This window comes from Podarcis muralis, chromosome 13, assembly GCF_964188315.1.
Source record: "Podarcis muralis chromosome 13, rPodMur119.hap1.1, whole genome shotgun sequence".
Lineage (NCBI taxonomy): Eukaryota > Metazoa > Chordata > Lepidosauria > Squamata > Lacertidae > Podarcis > Podarcis muralis.
Genome location: NC_135667.1, coordinates 37,261,642 through 37,277,399, shown reverse-complemented (window position 1 = coordinate 37,277,399; position 15,758 = coordinate 37,261,642). Strand labels below are relative to the sequence as shown.

Sequence of the window (15,758 nt, the reverse complement as noted above, 5' to 3'; positions counted from 1 at the left end):
CTGCTGGGTGACCTTGGGCTAGTCACACTTCTCTGAAGTCTCTCAGCCTCACTCACCTCACAGAGTGTTTGTTGCGGGAGAGGAAGGGAAAGGAGATTGTTAGCCGCTTTGAGACTCCTTAGGTAGTGATAAAGCAGGATATCAAATCCAAACTCTTCTTCTTCTTCTTCTCCTCCAACCTGAGGGAACTTGGGTTTTGGCCTCACGATCCTTGTGCTAAAGTGTTCCACAGGGCACTATCTTATGACCACGCGAGTCCTCTAGTCCAATCCCTGCAACACAGGAATCTCAACACATGGTCTCCCATCCAATTTGAAACCATACCAGACCCTGCTTAGCTTTTCAAAGGTACTAACAGTTTGATGGTTGTTTTTTAAAAGAGAAGAAGGCATTTTAAGTTCAACTTTCCTGATCATCTTTTAACTCACTGTATGCAGCATCGCTTGTGTATCCCTCCTGTACCTATTTGCACACCGCTTTAAAAGGAGAGAAATTAAAATAAACAAACAATAAAATAGAATAAGCTTTGGCCTTCCCTGCACCAGGCTGGGGACTCTCCCCGTTAAAACTACAGCAAGGCCCAAGTTACACACATTTTACATGTGCACATTCAGCTTTATGCACATGGCAAAAGAAATAAATTAAATTAAATTAAAAGGGGGCAGAATTCTGGGGAAAATGACGCTGGCAATCCCTGCCCCGCTCCCCCCACCATTGGATTCAATGGGTTTTGACTATATGCGATTGTGGTTTTGGCGCAATCCACAGAACATAACCCCCACGTAATTTGCAGGCTTACTGTATGCAACAATTGTCCCTAATCAAATCTGTTTTTCTTTTTTTTAAATACTTTTTATTAAGTTTTCAAAATCAAAATCAAATAAGAACATAAGTCAAATTTCCAAAAACAAAGTCCAATTAAACATAAACTCTTGCATCCAGCATCTTAGTGTTTTCTTATTTACACTGCGCTTTGTCACGCTCAGACTTCCTTCCTTCCCTGCTTTGGCTTTCGCAAATTAACACCTACTCCTACAGAGTCTTATTTACCCTCCACCCACATCACAAGATTTAAGTTAATCCTGCTACAGTTTTTAAACCTCTACAATTATTCCGTATATACACAACAAATTTATTCCACTCCTCTTCAAACTTTGTTACTTTTTGATGTCTAATCTTATTAGTCATTTTCGCCAACTCCGCATATTCAAACATCTTCACTTGCCACTCCACTAACATTGGGATCTCCTGGGATTTCCATTTCTGGGCCACGAGAGTCGCAGCATACATAAATAACTTACAATCCTCTTTTTTTACTTCATCTCCTATTATCCCTAGCAGGAAAACCTCTGGTTTCTTTGGGAATGTATATTTAAACAGTTTTTTCATTTCGTTATAAATCAGGTCCCAAAAGTTTTTCATTTTTTCGCAAGTCCACCACATGTGGAAGAGTTCACCATCTTGCACATCACAGAATCATAGAATTGTAGAGCTGGAAGAGACCCTGAGGACCATCTAGTCCAACCCCCCTGCAATTCAGGAATATGCATACGGGGATCGAACCTGCAACCTTGGTGTTATCAGCACTACGCTCTAACCAACTGAGCTGTCCAGACTGTCTCTAATCAAACCACTTTTTAAAAAATGCGTAAAGACTCCAGATGACAATTACCGTATTTTTTGCTCTATAAGACTCACTTTTTCCCTCCTAAAAAGTAAGGGGAAATGTGTGTGCGTCTTATGGAGCGAATGCAGGCTGCGCAGCTATCCCAGAAGCCAGAACAGCAAGAGGGATCGCTGTTTTCACTGCACAGCGATCCCTCTTGCTGTTCTGGCTTCTGAGATTCAGAATATTTTTTTTCTTGTTTTCCTCCTCCAAAAACTAGGTGCGTCTTATGGTCTGGTGCATCTTATAGAGCGAAAAATACGGTACATATAAGAAACTGGGGTGTGCAACTCAACGACCTAAAATCATACACAGCTACCTTGGGGAGGGGAGAGGAGAATGGCCTTTGCAAGCTGCATCTAAGGCAACACTATGCTGCTTGGGAGCTAGACAAACATGGTGCCCCCATGCAAATAATACTCCATGTAAGTACAGTGGTACCTCGGGTTAAGAACTTAATTCGTTCTGGAGGTCCGTTCTTAACCTGAAACTGTTCTTAACCTGAAGCACACTTTAGCTAATGGGGCCTCCTGCTGGTGCTGTGCCGCTGGAGCACGATTTCTGTTCTCCTCCTGAAGCAAAGTTCTTAACCCGAGGTACTATTTCTGGGTTAGCGGAGTCTGTAACCTGAAGCATCTGTAAGCTGAAGCACCTGTAACCCGAGGTACCACTGTAGAAACAAATTTACATGCACAAACATCACTGGGCCCCAGGAGGAGCACAGCTTCACATCCAGCCCCTAACGGTTTGCGGAAGAAGGAGAGAGGGAGAGGAGAAAGGAAGATGAGGACCCCCCCCCCCCCGGAGGATATCAAACCAGGGATGAGGACCCACATGCCACTGGTGGGCAGGGCCAGAGACAAAAGAAAGTGGCATAATGGACAGAACTCTTAACTCTGTTGAAGCAGGCTACAGTCCTCCAGCCACACACAGTCAGAGGTTTTCAGCATCACCGACCCTACGTACACACAAATCCTTCTGCCCCCCACCCAAGCAAGGAAGAGGCATTATCTCAGGTCAAGAACAGGTCCCAGACAGGCAGAAGCACTCAAATAAGATGCACAGCAGGACCAGTGAGAAATGTGACCTAGAGAGAGGGAGGCACAGGGAGTCCTGTTGGCCAGAGAGGTCTGAGGTTCCTCACCCCTCCTTTAGGCAGAGATGCAGGAAGCAGCAGGCCTCCTCTAATGCCATCACAGAAAGAAGTGCTGCCTGCTTTCTAACCACCAACACCTCTCAGGTAGATTTGCTTCATTCCTGAATGGCATCCAGTCTTATCTTTTTACAACGAACAATTAAACTGGATTGCTAGCTGCTCAAGAACACCAACACAAAGGACTTTATCCATTAATTATATGGATATAGTTTAGCCTAGGTCTTCTGCCCCCACTGAGCCTTCCAGGAAGCAAATATCTCTCTTTTTAATCTATTGCCTGAAGCAGAATTAGAAAATAGCCTGAAAAGTAACATTATTTTAATAACTCTCGAGGCTGCGTGACTTCTGAGGCCCATTTCAGAATGCTATCTAGGTGGCACCTATGATATGTATTCCTATTGACCCACTTGATCCACTAGATTCCACACCCACCCACCCACACACCCCTACATGCCTGGTATTCTGGGTTCTATTGAGTGACAGCTGTCTACCAAAACTGGCATGGCTAGTGCTGTTGTTTAGGCGTCAAGCCATTGCTCAGTCTTTCTCTATCTCATATGCATGAGGTGCACATTTGCTGGTTTCTTACTTAAGACTTTCTACTTATAGGTTTAGGGAAAAGGTGTGAAGTGATAAAGATGTACAAGTGTATGGCAGCCAGCCACAAAAATGTGCTTTCTGTGGTATCAGGAAGTGCCTTTTAAAATTAGGTATTTCACTGCCTGCCACTACAGCCCATGGAAATGTCTCACTCAGTTAAACAAGACTTTGCTTAACACAAGCAAGCACCAAACATAGTAGACAGGCAGACCAGTTTACCATAATTAAGAACAAAAAGTCAACCAGTGGAAAAGTAATGTTGGGAGGCTGATTTTAATCATGAAAATGACCTGTGGGAAAATGATTAAGAATCAACCTTCTGGTTTAAATTTGCAGGCTCTTGCGGCAGATTTTCATTTTTCTCTTATTAAAAGAAAAGTTTGGCCCTTTAATTTCCTCCAAGTGGCAGGACAAGGAAACATTTGCAAACTTTAAAAAGAGGGAGGGAGTTTTCTTTTTCCCCTGCCTCCCCTATAGCTCAACAGTAATGGCACACATAACTAGCAGAGGAGGAATATAAAATCAGGTGAGCTAGTAAACATATTTGTCAGCTAGTAATTTTTATGGAGTTATATGTGAGACTACATGATCTGACATGGAATAAAAGGGTGTGATCCTTTGAAGATACTTTGGCCTCCCGAAATTGCTTTTCCACCCACGAAAGAAAGAATGTTTGCTAAAATTAAAATGATTACAACATTGGAGGAGGGGTGTGTGTACAAGAGGAACCAAGTGAGGAAGGGAAACAAAGACATCCACCCCCCACACAAAAAAAGTTTTCACTGGCCTTCACGTTATTTTTGACAGAGGAAAGGATTACCGGTAGCTAACATAAGTTTCTCAGAGGCCTCACTTCCAGGCACAGCCCATCCCCAAACCTACCTAAGAGATTGTTGTTATTATTATTATTATTATATTTTTTACTCCGCCCTATACTTGTAGGTCTTAGGGCGGTTACAGCATAAAATCACAATATGAAAAACAGAGACGGCTGCTGCATGTGACCTCAGAGGATTCAAGACCTCCTTACCTTCTAGAAAGTTGAACATGACAGACACTGTTTCTCATCTGGTGGAACGACTTGGGAGTGTGTGTGTGTGTATGTACAAAGTGGCACAAGAAAAATCCTATTTGTCATTTAGGTTTTGGAAGCAAGCAATTATCTCTGGCCCCACCATCTCATTACAGTAGCAAGCCAAGCAAAAGCAGCAGAGGCATGAATCGATGCCTGCTGGAGGGGACGACCACTCGCCTGCTTGCCATTTCCTCCCCAAAGTCCCCCCTCCAATCTCCATTGTGCCAACGGATCATTGATCAAACCCCAGCCTCGGTATCTGCACAGGCTTGTCTATAAATAGAACCCTATGTAGTGGGTGCCCTCAGGAAGTGGCGGCCAGCTGTACACAGACAGGCGTCCATAAACCTTGACATCCCACCTGACCCCCCACAGAGACCACCTTCCATCAGCTATTACATACCTGTTCCACCAGCAAGTCTCATTGGGCTCCTCCGGAGGGGTCAGGCTGCCAACTCTGGGGAAATTAAAAAAACAAACCCGCACCTCAGGTTGGATCGGGACCCTGGGCCTTTGGTCCTTTCAGAAGAAGGCACCCCTAGCCCACACAGCTACTCCCACTAGGCTCCGCTGCTCCCTCAGGGAACCCACAACTCACCGCCACTAACCCATAACCCCCCCAGTGCCTTCCTCCTCCCCCCCCCCCCCCCCAGTTTCTGCTACTACAGACCCGGGTTGGTCTGGCCTCCCCAGCAACCCCCAGAAAGAAGCCCTGTCTTGCCAGCAGCGCCCACTAGGCCCGGGGTGGGGGTTGGGAGGGCTCACCTTGCTGCCTCTCTGGGGTGACCCCCCGGCCAAGAGTAACCCGGCCCAATTCCGGGGCTGAGCCATGCGCCGAAGCTCAGGGCTGGGGAGCAGGACCCCCCTGGCGACGGCCAGCCTTTCGGGGGTCCCCAGCGGCCCCCCAGCTCCTCCTCTTCCTCTCCATCCTCTCCGTTCTCTCCTCCTTCCCGAGCCGTTCCTTCCTCGCTCCTCCGGGTCCTTGCCCCTGGCGGCCCCCTGCTCCTCTACCCGCTAGTCCGCCTGTCCTCTCCCGCCTGCCCGCCGGCCTCCAGCATCTCCCCTCCTCGTCGCCGCCCAGCTGGCCATGCCGGCTCCGGCCGTGCAAGGATTTTCCCGAAATGCCCCGCGACGCTTTATTGATGCTGATGCTGCTGGAGGTGGTCGGGGCTTCCGGAGCCCCCGCCTTGAAATCTTTGGTTCCGGAGGCGCCGCCGCTGACCCCGCTTTTCTTTTTGAGCCGGAGGGCGGGGGGGGGGGGGAAGGTTTCCCCAACCCCAGATTTCCAGTCGCCTTCCCCCCACCCCACCCCTCCACAATAGCCTCAAGTCTCCCTGTTTCACTACCCACGAGAGCTCCAGTTTTCTGAACCTCGTTTCATTTCACTTTTCATTGCCTCCTTGTTCATGGAAGCAGGAGTTGCAAAATGAGTAGAAAATGTTAGTGTGTGGTGTGTGTGGGTTCGTTTGTTTTTTAATAATAATTGTAATTTGTTTGTATTTTGTGAACCGCTCTGGAATGAGTCAGATCATGCCTAAGGCCTGAATTTCACTCCCCCGAGAATCCCAACCCAACCTGGTTTCCCAGTCCTCCCAGGCACTTGTCCTTGCTCATCCTTCGTCCTGCTACCCCTTTTTCTCTTTCTGTCCCTTCCCTCTTTCTTCTTGACACTCCAGTTCTCTCACAGCCTTCCTCCCCCTCTTATACAAACAGAGAGAGAGAGAGAGTTGCTGAAGTTTGTGGAGAAGAGACAGGTCACTTTTAGTAGACGTCTGAGGTGATTTCTTGCAAAGGATTCCCTTTCCTTCTTGCGCCCCCCCCCCCTCCCACGCCCACCCTGGCTTTTGGGGTCCCTCCACCCCCACCATCCACATGAAATTAAGCCAAAGAAGGCCACAGGCAGACCTTTGGGTGCAGGTCACCCACCCCTGCTCAAAGAAAACAGGAGACCTCATACACATTGACACGTGCACCTCTAGCTCAAGGTTCATCAACCTCGTGCCCTCCAAATGTTGGACTACAACTCCCATCATCCCTAGCCATTGACTGATGGGATATAGAGTGCAACAGCATCTGGAGCCCACTGCATTGGCTAGCCCTGGTCTTGATTAATTACCATCTCCACCTTCCCAAGAAACCAGCAGGTGTGGCTCACAGTTCCATTGATCTAAGCCACCTCTCTTCTTTAGGGGGAGATGGGGCATCTTAGTATTTTCTCATTCTTTGCATCCCTTTAATATATATTTTTTCCAGTGGTTACAATGGCCAACCTGGACTGGAGATACCCAGGTCCAAATCCCCACTCATCAATGAAGCGCACTGGGCAATGTTGGGCCACCCTAACCTACCTCACAGGATCGTTGTGAAGAGATAAAAGGTGGAGGCACAAACCATGTATTAATTTGCAAATAAATGGTAATGGTGTGTGGGATATAGCCATTGATGATAAATTAACATGTGCCATTAAGGTAAGACAGGGAATATGCAGGAGAAATGATTTTGAGGAGATATGGAAGGTGTTTGTAGAATTTGTCCTGTTAAAATGGAAAGGGGCCAAACCATCACAGGTGGTGTTGAAATTTTGGGATGTTGGATAGTTACAATGGAATGGTCTTGGGGGTGGGGTGCACATTTTTATTCTTATTTATTTATGACTCTTACTTAGTAATAATAATAATAATAATAATAATAATAATAATAATAATAGATGGATGGATGGTAATGGCAACCTGGGCAGAAAAATACAGAAGCTCCAGCTGCTTATAGCTCTCAGTGATCAACAAAATGACAGCACAGATTATGCTCAGGTTATCTTCAACCAACCAATGGGTTTTTTAGGCGAGTGAAAAACTTTGTAACCCCCTTCTTTGGGAACAACAACCAGCTCAGAGCATCTTAGAGGTCCCAAGAGCCAAAGCAGAGTGCTCAGGAGCCCATGCCGTTCTGTAGTTGTTCAGAACAACCAAGGCTTGTGAAAGGATCTCACCAGCTTGCAGCAATCCGTCACTGAATAAGGAGTATAACCACACCTCTGGCAACCAAACATGGGACTTCATCCACACTTCCTAGTTTCACCTAGGCACAAACTGGACTACATTGGTGCCTGCAGGAAGTGCAACAGGGCAGTACCAGGAAGCCTGGGATCTGTGAGAGAGGTGTGCCGTTTAATTAACACCAGAGGGCGGCAGGAGGCGGGGGCAAATTTGCATCCATTCCCAACCACTCATTTCGCCTAGCACACATGGCAACCTCACCCGAGCCAAAGCACCAAATAACACCACAAACAATTCCAGGTGGATAAATCTCTTTACTTGAAAACTCCTCTTGATGCAACTCCAGATGCATAAAAGAAGCACAGAATCCCAGAAGCCAGGAATCCCGCCACCCTGCCTGCAAAGTCGCATAGCTGGTGAAGTCCATTTGTATTTTGCAGAGGAGCTATTCCACAACACTGAGATGTTCCAGTGTTCTTTTCCGGGGGGACCGCATGACCACTTTCCCATCCTCTTCCTTGGCTTCTATAGCATCCTCCTCCTGCGTTCTGGCAAAGAGCTGCTGCCCCGTTGGAGAGGGGGCTCTTAGCTTGACCGCCGCTGAACACACAACTCCATTGAACACCCTGTGAGCCGTAGCAGCTATCCACTCTGCAGCCTTGCATCCCTATGAAGCTTTGCCTAGGCACCAGTGGCCCAAATCTTGAACTGGGATGGAGGGCACTAAAATGCTGGAGACAGAAGAAGACCCACAACCATCCCATGATGGTGGCCACGCTTGTAGTTGCCCATTGCCTCTGAGCGCTCGGGGCCACTGAGTGTGTTCTCTTGATCCTTGCGGCTTCCCAGAGCCTGGTTCAGTTAGTGCCCGTCTCTCCCCTCGTCAGCATGGTGTCTCTTAAGTGGGAGTGGGCAAGCCATGCCCAGCCGCCCGGCGTCTCCTGCGCCCATAGCCCATGGGATCGGCTGTGTCCTTGTTGTTCTTGCGGGATTCGTCCTTCTGGTTGTTGCCCCCGTAACGGTACAGCAGGTTGGCAAGGTTCTGCACCTGGCAGGTGCCAAGCTGGCATCCGCGCATGGAAGGCAAGGCCAGGAGGTGCCGGGGGACACGGTGTCCAGGAGTGGAGCTGTGGGTGGGGAAAAGAAGTGTGAGGAACACTAGGGTCTTGTAGAGGACCTATATAGGGCGCAGCCAGTGATGGGGGAATGATGTGAATTATAGTCCAGCAATATCTGGAGAAACACAGGCTCCCTATCCATGCTATACTGGAGCTGAGGCTTCAAATCATAGTTAGAAGGGCACCCCAAGGGTCATCTAGTCAAACCCTCCAATGCAGGAATCCTGCCCACAGCAGTCCCTGGGTGGACTCGAACCACCAACCTTTTGGTTAACAGCCTGGTGCACTGACCCATCGCACCACCTGAGGGACTCAGGCTAAGATTGTCATAGGGCTAGGAATTGGCTTTCGCCCAGCCAAGAGATGGCTTCATCTCAGCCTGGTCCAGTTTGGGGCCGTGATTTAAAACAGAAGAATAGTAAAAGGCTAACTTTCACACTGGGGGGGGGGGGCTCAGTCTTCACAACCACCCAAATATAGGGACACTGGAAGCTGTCTTATACTGAGTCAGACTATTTGTCAAATTAGATCGGTATCATGCAATTGCAAATCAAAACTGGGTCATGCCCCAAACATGTGTAGGAGGAAAAATCAGTTTTGCCAGTGAATTCCGCCCCCCCCCCAACATGGTAATAAAGTGTCACGGTACTCCTAACTGCATCCACTGTTTTAATGGGAAGAGTCCTCGTGAGTTATTTCATTACAGCATCAGAAAAAGCTTCACCGGCAAAATTTCTGCCTATTGGGAAGCAAAACACCTCCCAGGTTAATTAAAAGGGGGAGGGGAGAGACGGTTTGGCAACTTCTGTCTGTAGGACGCATTTTACATATTTTCTGCCTGACACAAATAGGTGTTGTATGGTTAGATGATACGTTTAGCTTGCCAGGCTGTTTCACAAGCCCTAACCCCAAGGGAAAAAATGAAATTTAAATTGTAAGATAGAGAGAGAGATTTTGTTCTTGCAAAATGCAGATCAAGCAAAATCAAGATTATTATATTCTAGATCAGACGTAGCCAGCGTGGTACCCTTCAGACTACAAATCCCATCATCCCTGGGATTTAGAATCCAGCAAGATCTGGAAGGCAGCACATTGGCTAGCCCTGTTCTAGATCTATTGTCGCACAGGTTTGACTGGTTGGAAGACCATGCCCTGACTCCCAGGTTCTCTGGGAAGGTCTGAGGTCTACTGCGCTGGAAGACAGAGCTCTAGAATCATAGAACTGTTGAGTTGGAAGGGACCTGGTCCAATTGCCTGTAATGCATGAATGCTAAAGCATCCATGACAGATGATCATCAAGGGCCATAGCTCAGTAGCAGAATGTCCCAGGTCCAAACTCCAACATCTCCAGGTAGGGAAGAGAATGACTCCTGCCAAAAACCCAAAAGACCTTCCACCATTACTAAGCAAGATGGGTCGAGGGTATGACTCAGTATAAAGCAGTTCCCTGCATTCCTGGACGGGTGTGAGACAGAAAGCTGAAGGTAGTGTTCTCTGGAATAAGAGGGTGATCTAGTGGCTATATCTAATGGGGCTAGTCTGCTCTGAGTGCAGGGATGTTGTCCTTCCAAGGTACCACTTACCTCTTCAACAGGTTCAGCTGGCTTCTCACTCCCTCCAACTGCTCCCACTTGGTGGACCTTTCTCCTGCTTCCAGCCCAGGCTCCTGCAAGGCTCTGCCACCTGCTCCTTCGCGTATCTTCAGGAGCTGATTCAGGAAGGAGGCAAAAGGAGGGGGCTGCCGCCTGCAGAAAATAAGGTAGCAGGGAAGTAGGGTGGTTATAACACATTGATGATGGCCATAAGATGAGGGGAGGATCCCTCACTTTCTCATCAGAACATCAGAATCACGCCAATGACCCATCTGGTCCAGCCTCCTGTTCACAAGCGGCCACCCAGATGTGGCCGGGAATCCCGCAAGCGATACCTAAGTGCATGGGCAAGCCCCACGATTGTGGTTCTCAGCAACTGATATTCAGAAGAACACTGCCTCTGACAGCAGGTATAGCACATAGACATCATGGGGAGCAGCCATTAATAGCCATCAAGTTGCCTAATTTTCTTTTAAAGCCATTAATGTGCTGAGACCACATAACACTGGTCCTGAAAGACCTATATTGGCTCCCAGTACATTTCCGGGCACAATTCAAAGTGTTGGTGCTGACCTTTAAAGCCCTAATTGGCCTCAGCCCAGTATACCTGAAGGAGCGTCTCCACCCCCACCCAGACACTGAGGTCCAGCACTGAGGGCCTTCTGGCGGTTCCCTCACTGCAAGAAGCAGAGTTACAGGGAACCAGACAGAGGGCCTTCTTGGTAGTGATGCCCGCCCTGTGGAATGCCCTCCCAGCAGATGTCAAGGAAATAAACAACTATCTGACTTTTAGAAGACATCTGAAGGCAGCCCTGTTTATGGAAGCTTTTAATATTTGATGAATTATTGGATTTTCATATTTTGTTGGAAGTCACCTAGAGTGGCTGGGGAAACCCAGCCGAGTAGGCAGGGTATAAATAATAATAATAATAATAATAATAATAATAATAATAATAATAATTATTATTATTATTATTATTATTATTAAAGTTGGTGGCCCCATTGCTACCTCTTGCGGGGGGTGAATTTTGTGGTTTATGCATTGTGTTGCCCTCCTCCTTACTCGAAACCAACCACCCTGAATCGCCGCCTGCCCATTTCCCAGCTGCTCACCTGTCTGGTGCTCCAAATGCCCTCCAGGGCTGACATGAAGACGTCATCAGCAAACAAAGCATCACAACAAAACTTCTTGAATCCATGATCCTGACCTGCGAAGAAAAGGGCAAAGATGAATTTGCGTTATAGTTCATTCTGGCTCCGTTCTGGATCCTGCGTTCAAGGGGCACCTGAAGTATTAACAAAAATATATCTGAGCAGACTGCCTTGCCTTCCTCACCAACAACCACAACCCTCCACATATCTTGGATGAGGGTGCGATTTCAAGGCAGCCCGAGACTCGGCAAAAGCAGCATCTCTCCCTTATGGTGAGGTCTACAACAATGCATTTTTGGTGCTCACAGAACTCATCCATGGGATATTTTAAATCGGATATGAATGCATGTAAATAAGTATTTTAAAATGAGGTGGGACCCCTGGCAGGTAATTACTGCAATGTTTTGTTTGATAAATCAATTAGATTGACCACTTTTTAAAAAAAAAATAGCGACAAAAAATGTGCCCCCAATTAATTTTTAATTCAAGTTTATAAATTAAGCCCCAGAAAGGAATTTAATTAATCTGTTGGAAAACAGTGAGCCATTCTGAACCTTCTCCGATCCCCCTGGAAGTAGCCAAGTGATGCTCACATCCAGCTCATATGCTTCCCTCCCCAAAGCCAGAGGAATATATTGCCTCAGCTATTGATAGATCATCACAGCCCACCTGATCAGTTCCATCCCATCCACACTTCTGGGTCGATAACATCTGCTTTACCTCCCAAAAGCCAAGAGAGGCTCACCAAAGCCCTTCTTAACGCAAGCCTATCAGCTACCTGAGAAGCCACAAAGCCTCTCTAAATCCCAGAGCACGCAGAAGTCCAGAGGAGATGGAGACACTTACCTGATATCTCCAGCGGTTCAGTCGAGTTGAGTCTGGTCCGGTCACTTTGACTCTGAGGCTCTGTCCAGCAGTAGCTGTTTAGTGTCCAGTCGCTGGGGTGGGTGTGTGGCTTTTATGCTACTGTTCAGGGGGTGGGGCTTTTGGAGGAGCTTCCGAAACCTTCACAAGCAGACAGGATGAGGGTGGGTCTTCCCGGCTTGTTTGAAGGATAGGCAAAGGGATGTAGCCTATTCCTTCCCACCCCCAGCCCCCAGCCCATGCCTTCCTTTTCATGCTTTCTGTCATGCACACATATTCACACTGGCTCATCCTGTCTGACTCTGCAGGGATTCTCCCCCCCCCCCCCGCTCCTGCCTCCCCGCCCTCTGTTGACCTCCCAGACAGACAGACATGTCCTCAGACACACACGCACATACAGGCCTACACGTAAACGCCAGCTTCCCTGGTGTTTTCCCTCCTCCCATCTTGAGATCTAAGCGCCCTTGTATTCTCAATTTCTCCCACCACCAGTTGCTATCCTTCCCCATTCCAAAGGACGGCTTAACACCAGCGGCCAACCGATGAGGAAGGCAGTACCTTGCCCAGTTTGTGTTTTGTGTCGCCAGAAAAGCAAGGGGGCAGTTTTTTTAAAAAAAAAACTGCATCAGGTGAGTGGACAGTTTTGCATTGGGCTCACCTGTTAGGTTGTAATGAAATCTGCACTTTTCTGAATGTTGCAATGCAGTTCCACCATCAAGACATGTGCAGAAATAATAATAATAATCAAATATTAAAATACAGTAATACATCAAACATTAAAAGCTTCCCTAAACAGGGCTGCCTTCAGATGTCTTCTAAAAGCTTGGTAGTTGTTGTTGTTCTCTTTGACATCTGGTGGGAGGGCGTTCCACAGGGCGGGCGCCACTACCGAGAAGGCCCTCTGCCTGGTTCCCTGTAACTTGGCTTCTCGGAGTGAGGAAACCGCCAGAAGGCCCTCGGCGCTGAATGATGGGGGTGGAGGCGCTCCTTCAGAAAGGTGCATATGCTAGGTAACATTGGCAGGGGGAAAAGGTAAAGGTAAAGGACCCCTGGATGGTTAAGTCCAGTCAAAGGCGACTATGAGGTTGCGGCACTCATCTTGCTTTCAGGCCGAGGGAACAAATTGGCACTAATAAAGAAAAGTTCCAGGGTGGCAACAGAAAGCAAAATAAAAATGCTTTTGCAGTTCATCAGAACTATCCAGCAATATCAAGTTTTAGGAAAACTGGTGCTATTAACTGTAACCCTTTTAGCTGGTTAATTGATTTGGCAACTTCCATGCACATGACGTCTGATGCTAATCCCCCCCCCCCAAATAGTTAAATGATAACTCATCAGAGGCAGCTATAGTTGCAAATGGAAACAAAATATCTGTGAAAGGAAGAGGAACAGGTTTGCTCAAGTGTGTTGCAGGTAGAAATACTGTTTGTAATGAAGTGAGAGCAGTAGTTGCTCAAATTAACAAATAAGAAAGTTTTGAGATTTTACATGCTACATTAAAATTGATTAATTCATTGAGAAGGGGGTTGTAAGAGAAACACTGGGGTCTAATTTGAATAATAGAGTGCCTGGTTTCTGGTGGGCAATCTCCTCCTTTATTTCCACACTGTGGCTGCAGACCAAATAACCTGTCAGGAGAGCTATGAGATTCAGGTGAGGGTCATATGCCTTGTCAATGCCAGCAGGTTTGACCGGCCTACTCAGGCCTATAACAGGAAGATCTTGGACCAGTTCTGGATGAGGCCTGTGAGGAAGGTTGCCCAGCTGCAGACAGTGAAATTAGGCGGCCACAAATCAAGCCTTTTAGTTCAGATTCCTGGGATTCTCAAAGAGAGGATCTAGCAGTTGTTGAAAACCAGGATGTGCAGGTTTACCCTTTCCCCTTCAACCTATTCTTAGCCGTGGGGACGTGCAGATGTGCTGGAAGCCTTGGCCAGCTGCTCGTGCCTGAAGGCTGACTCACACCTTTGTGAGCAAAGGGGGGACGTTTACTAGGAGATGTGCCTGAAAACACAGGTCACAGCCGGTAGCAGAGGAGGAAGAGGAGCTACTGCTATATAGCAATGGGAATAGGGCCAGGCAAAAATGGGATAAAGTTAACCAGGATACAGGATGCATGCAGGAAACAATGAAAGCCAGAGCCAAAACTTTTGTTCAAAAAATGAGGTGTCAGGGTTCAAACCTACCTGGTAGTTCTGCTCTCTGGTGGGATGCCTTTCTCTTTTATCCCAAATGCAAGGATGCTGGTTGTGGTTGCTCTGTGGCTGAGGTGAGGGAAAGGCCCTCTTCATGTCATCAGGAACAACCTTTTCTTCATGATGGATCACTGTGGTTAAATGCAGGTCTTGGAGCTCAGCCCCATCAGGGCTGAATACGCATCATACATTTATAGCACATTTAAATCACATGAATTTGCCCGAAGAACCATGGGAACTGTAGTTTAAGGGTGCTGGGAGGGATCCTTTCAACTCCCAGGATTCTCTGGGGGAAGCAATGTGCTTTAAATGCATGGTGTGTTCTCTGGGAAGGTGTTAAGGTGTTTGAGGGATCCAGGGGGAATCGATCTTTAAGGATTCTCCAAACAGATCCCCGTTCATTCCTAAGTAACACAAAATCCGACTTCATTCCTGACAGACTCCTCTGTTGACTTACCTTCGCTAAGAGAATGAGGGGGCCTTAGCTTCTCGTTCTGCCTGTCCTGATCTAATGAGTTAGAGAAGGACACCTCAAGAGCATTGCTAAATATAAAACGATGAAGCATTTATCCAAACCCTCCAAGTGTCCCTATTTTCCAGGGATAGTCCTGGATTTACAGAAGCCGTCCTAATTTCTGAATTGATCCCAGAATGTTCCGCTTTTCCTTAGGACATCCCTATTTTCATCAGAGAAATGTTGGAGGGTATGGAATGATCTGACCTCTGAGCCATCTGAAAGCAGCCCTATATTGGGAAGTTTTTAAATGTTTTATTATGTTTGTGAATATGTTGGAAGCCGCCCAGAGAGGCTGGGGCAACTCAATTGGGTGGGCTGGATAACTGTTGCTGTTGTTTGTTGTTGAATAAAAGGTAAAGGGACCCCTGACCATTAGGTCCAGTCATGACCGACTCTGGGGTTGCGGCGCTCATCTCGCTTTATTGGCCGAGGGAGCCGGCATACAGCTTCCGGGTCATGACTAAGCTGCTTCTGGCGAACCAGAGGAGCGCACGGAAATGCTGTTTACCTTCCCGCCGGAGCGGTACCTATTTATCTACTTGCACTTTGATGTGCTTTCAAACTGCTAGGTTGGCAGGAGCAGTGACCGAGCAGGGGGAGCTCACCCCGTTGCGGGGATTCGAACCGCCGACCTTCTGATTGGCAAGTCCTAGGCTCTGTGGTTTAACCCACAGCACCACCCGCATCCCTTGTTGTTGAATAGGACACCCTTATTTTCATCGGAGAAATGTTGGAGGGTATGAAAATCTTGCTGAAGCAAGACTAGTGTGGCTTGTACAACTCTAAGCCCTGTCTCACTAAGCTTTGAGAGTGCAGCAAGCATTTGAATA

General features: G+C 47.5%; 2 protein-coding genes across 4 annotated transcripts in view; both read right to left on the bottom strand.

The window, feature by feature from the left end:
* The window catches only part of CPT1C (carnitine palmitoyltransferase 1C), a 67,359-nt gene extending 61,705 nt beyond the window's left edge, over positions 1-5,654 (bottom strand). For 2 of the 3 annotated variants that reach the window (XR_013390444.1, XM_077917410.1), the window contains exons 1-2: positions 5,263-5,654; positions 4,901-4,954 (exon numbers count right to left, since the gene is read on the bottom strand). The gene's annotated coding sequence lies outside the window, so the exon portion shown is untranslated. The remainder of the gene's footprint in view (positions 1-4,900; positions 4,955-5,262) is intronic. The other variant, XR_013390446.1, reaches the window with a different exon arrangement.
* Positions 5,655-7,784: 2,130 nt separating this feature from the next.
* On the bottom strand, positions 7,785-12,494 carry LOC144325136 (pro-adrenomedullin-like). The gene is made up of 4 exons (XM_077917402.1): positions 12,199-12,494; positions 11,314-11,408; positions 10,192-10,353; positions 7,785-8,617 (listed from the first exon to the last, which is right to left on the bottom strand). Exons 2-4 carry the CDS (start codon positions 11,397-11,399, stop codon positions 8,389-8,391), a joined length of 477 nt encoding a protein of 158 aa, XP_077773528.1. The 5' UTR covers positions 11,400-11,408; positions 12,199-12,494; the 3' UTR covers positions 7,785-8,388.
* Between the last annotated feature and the right edge of the window lie 3,264 nt (positions 12,495-15,758).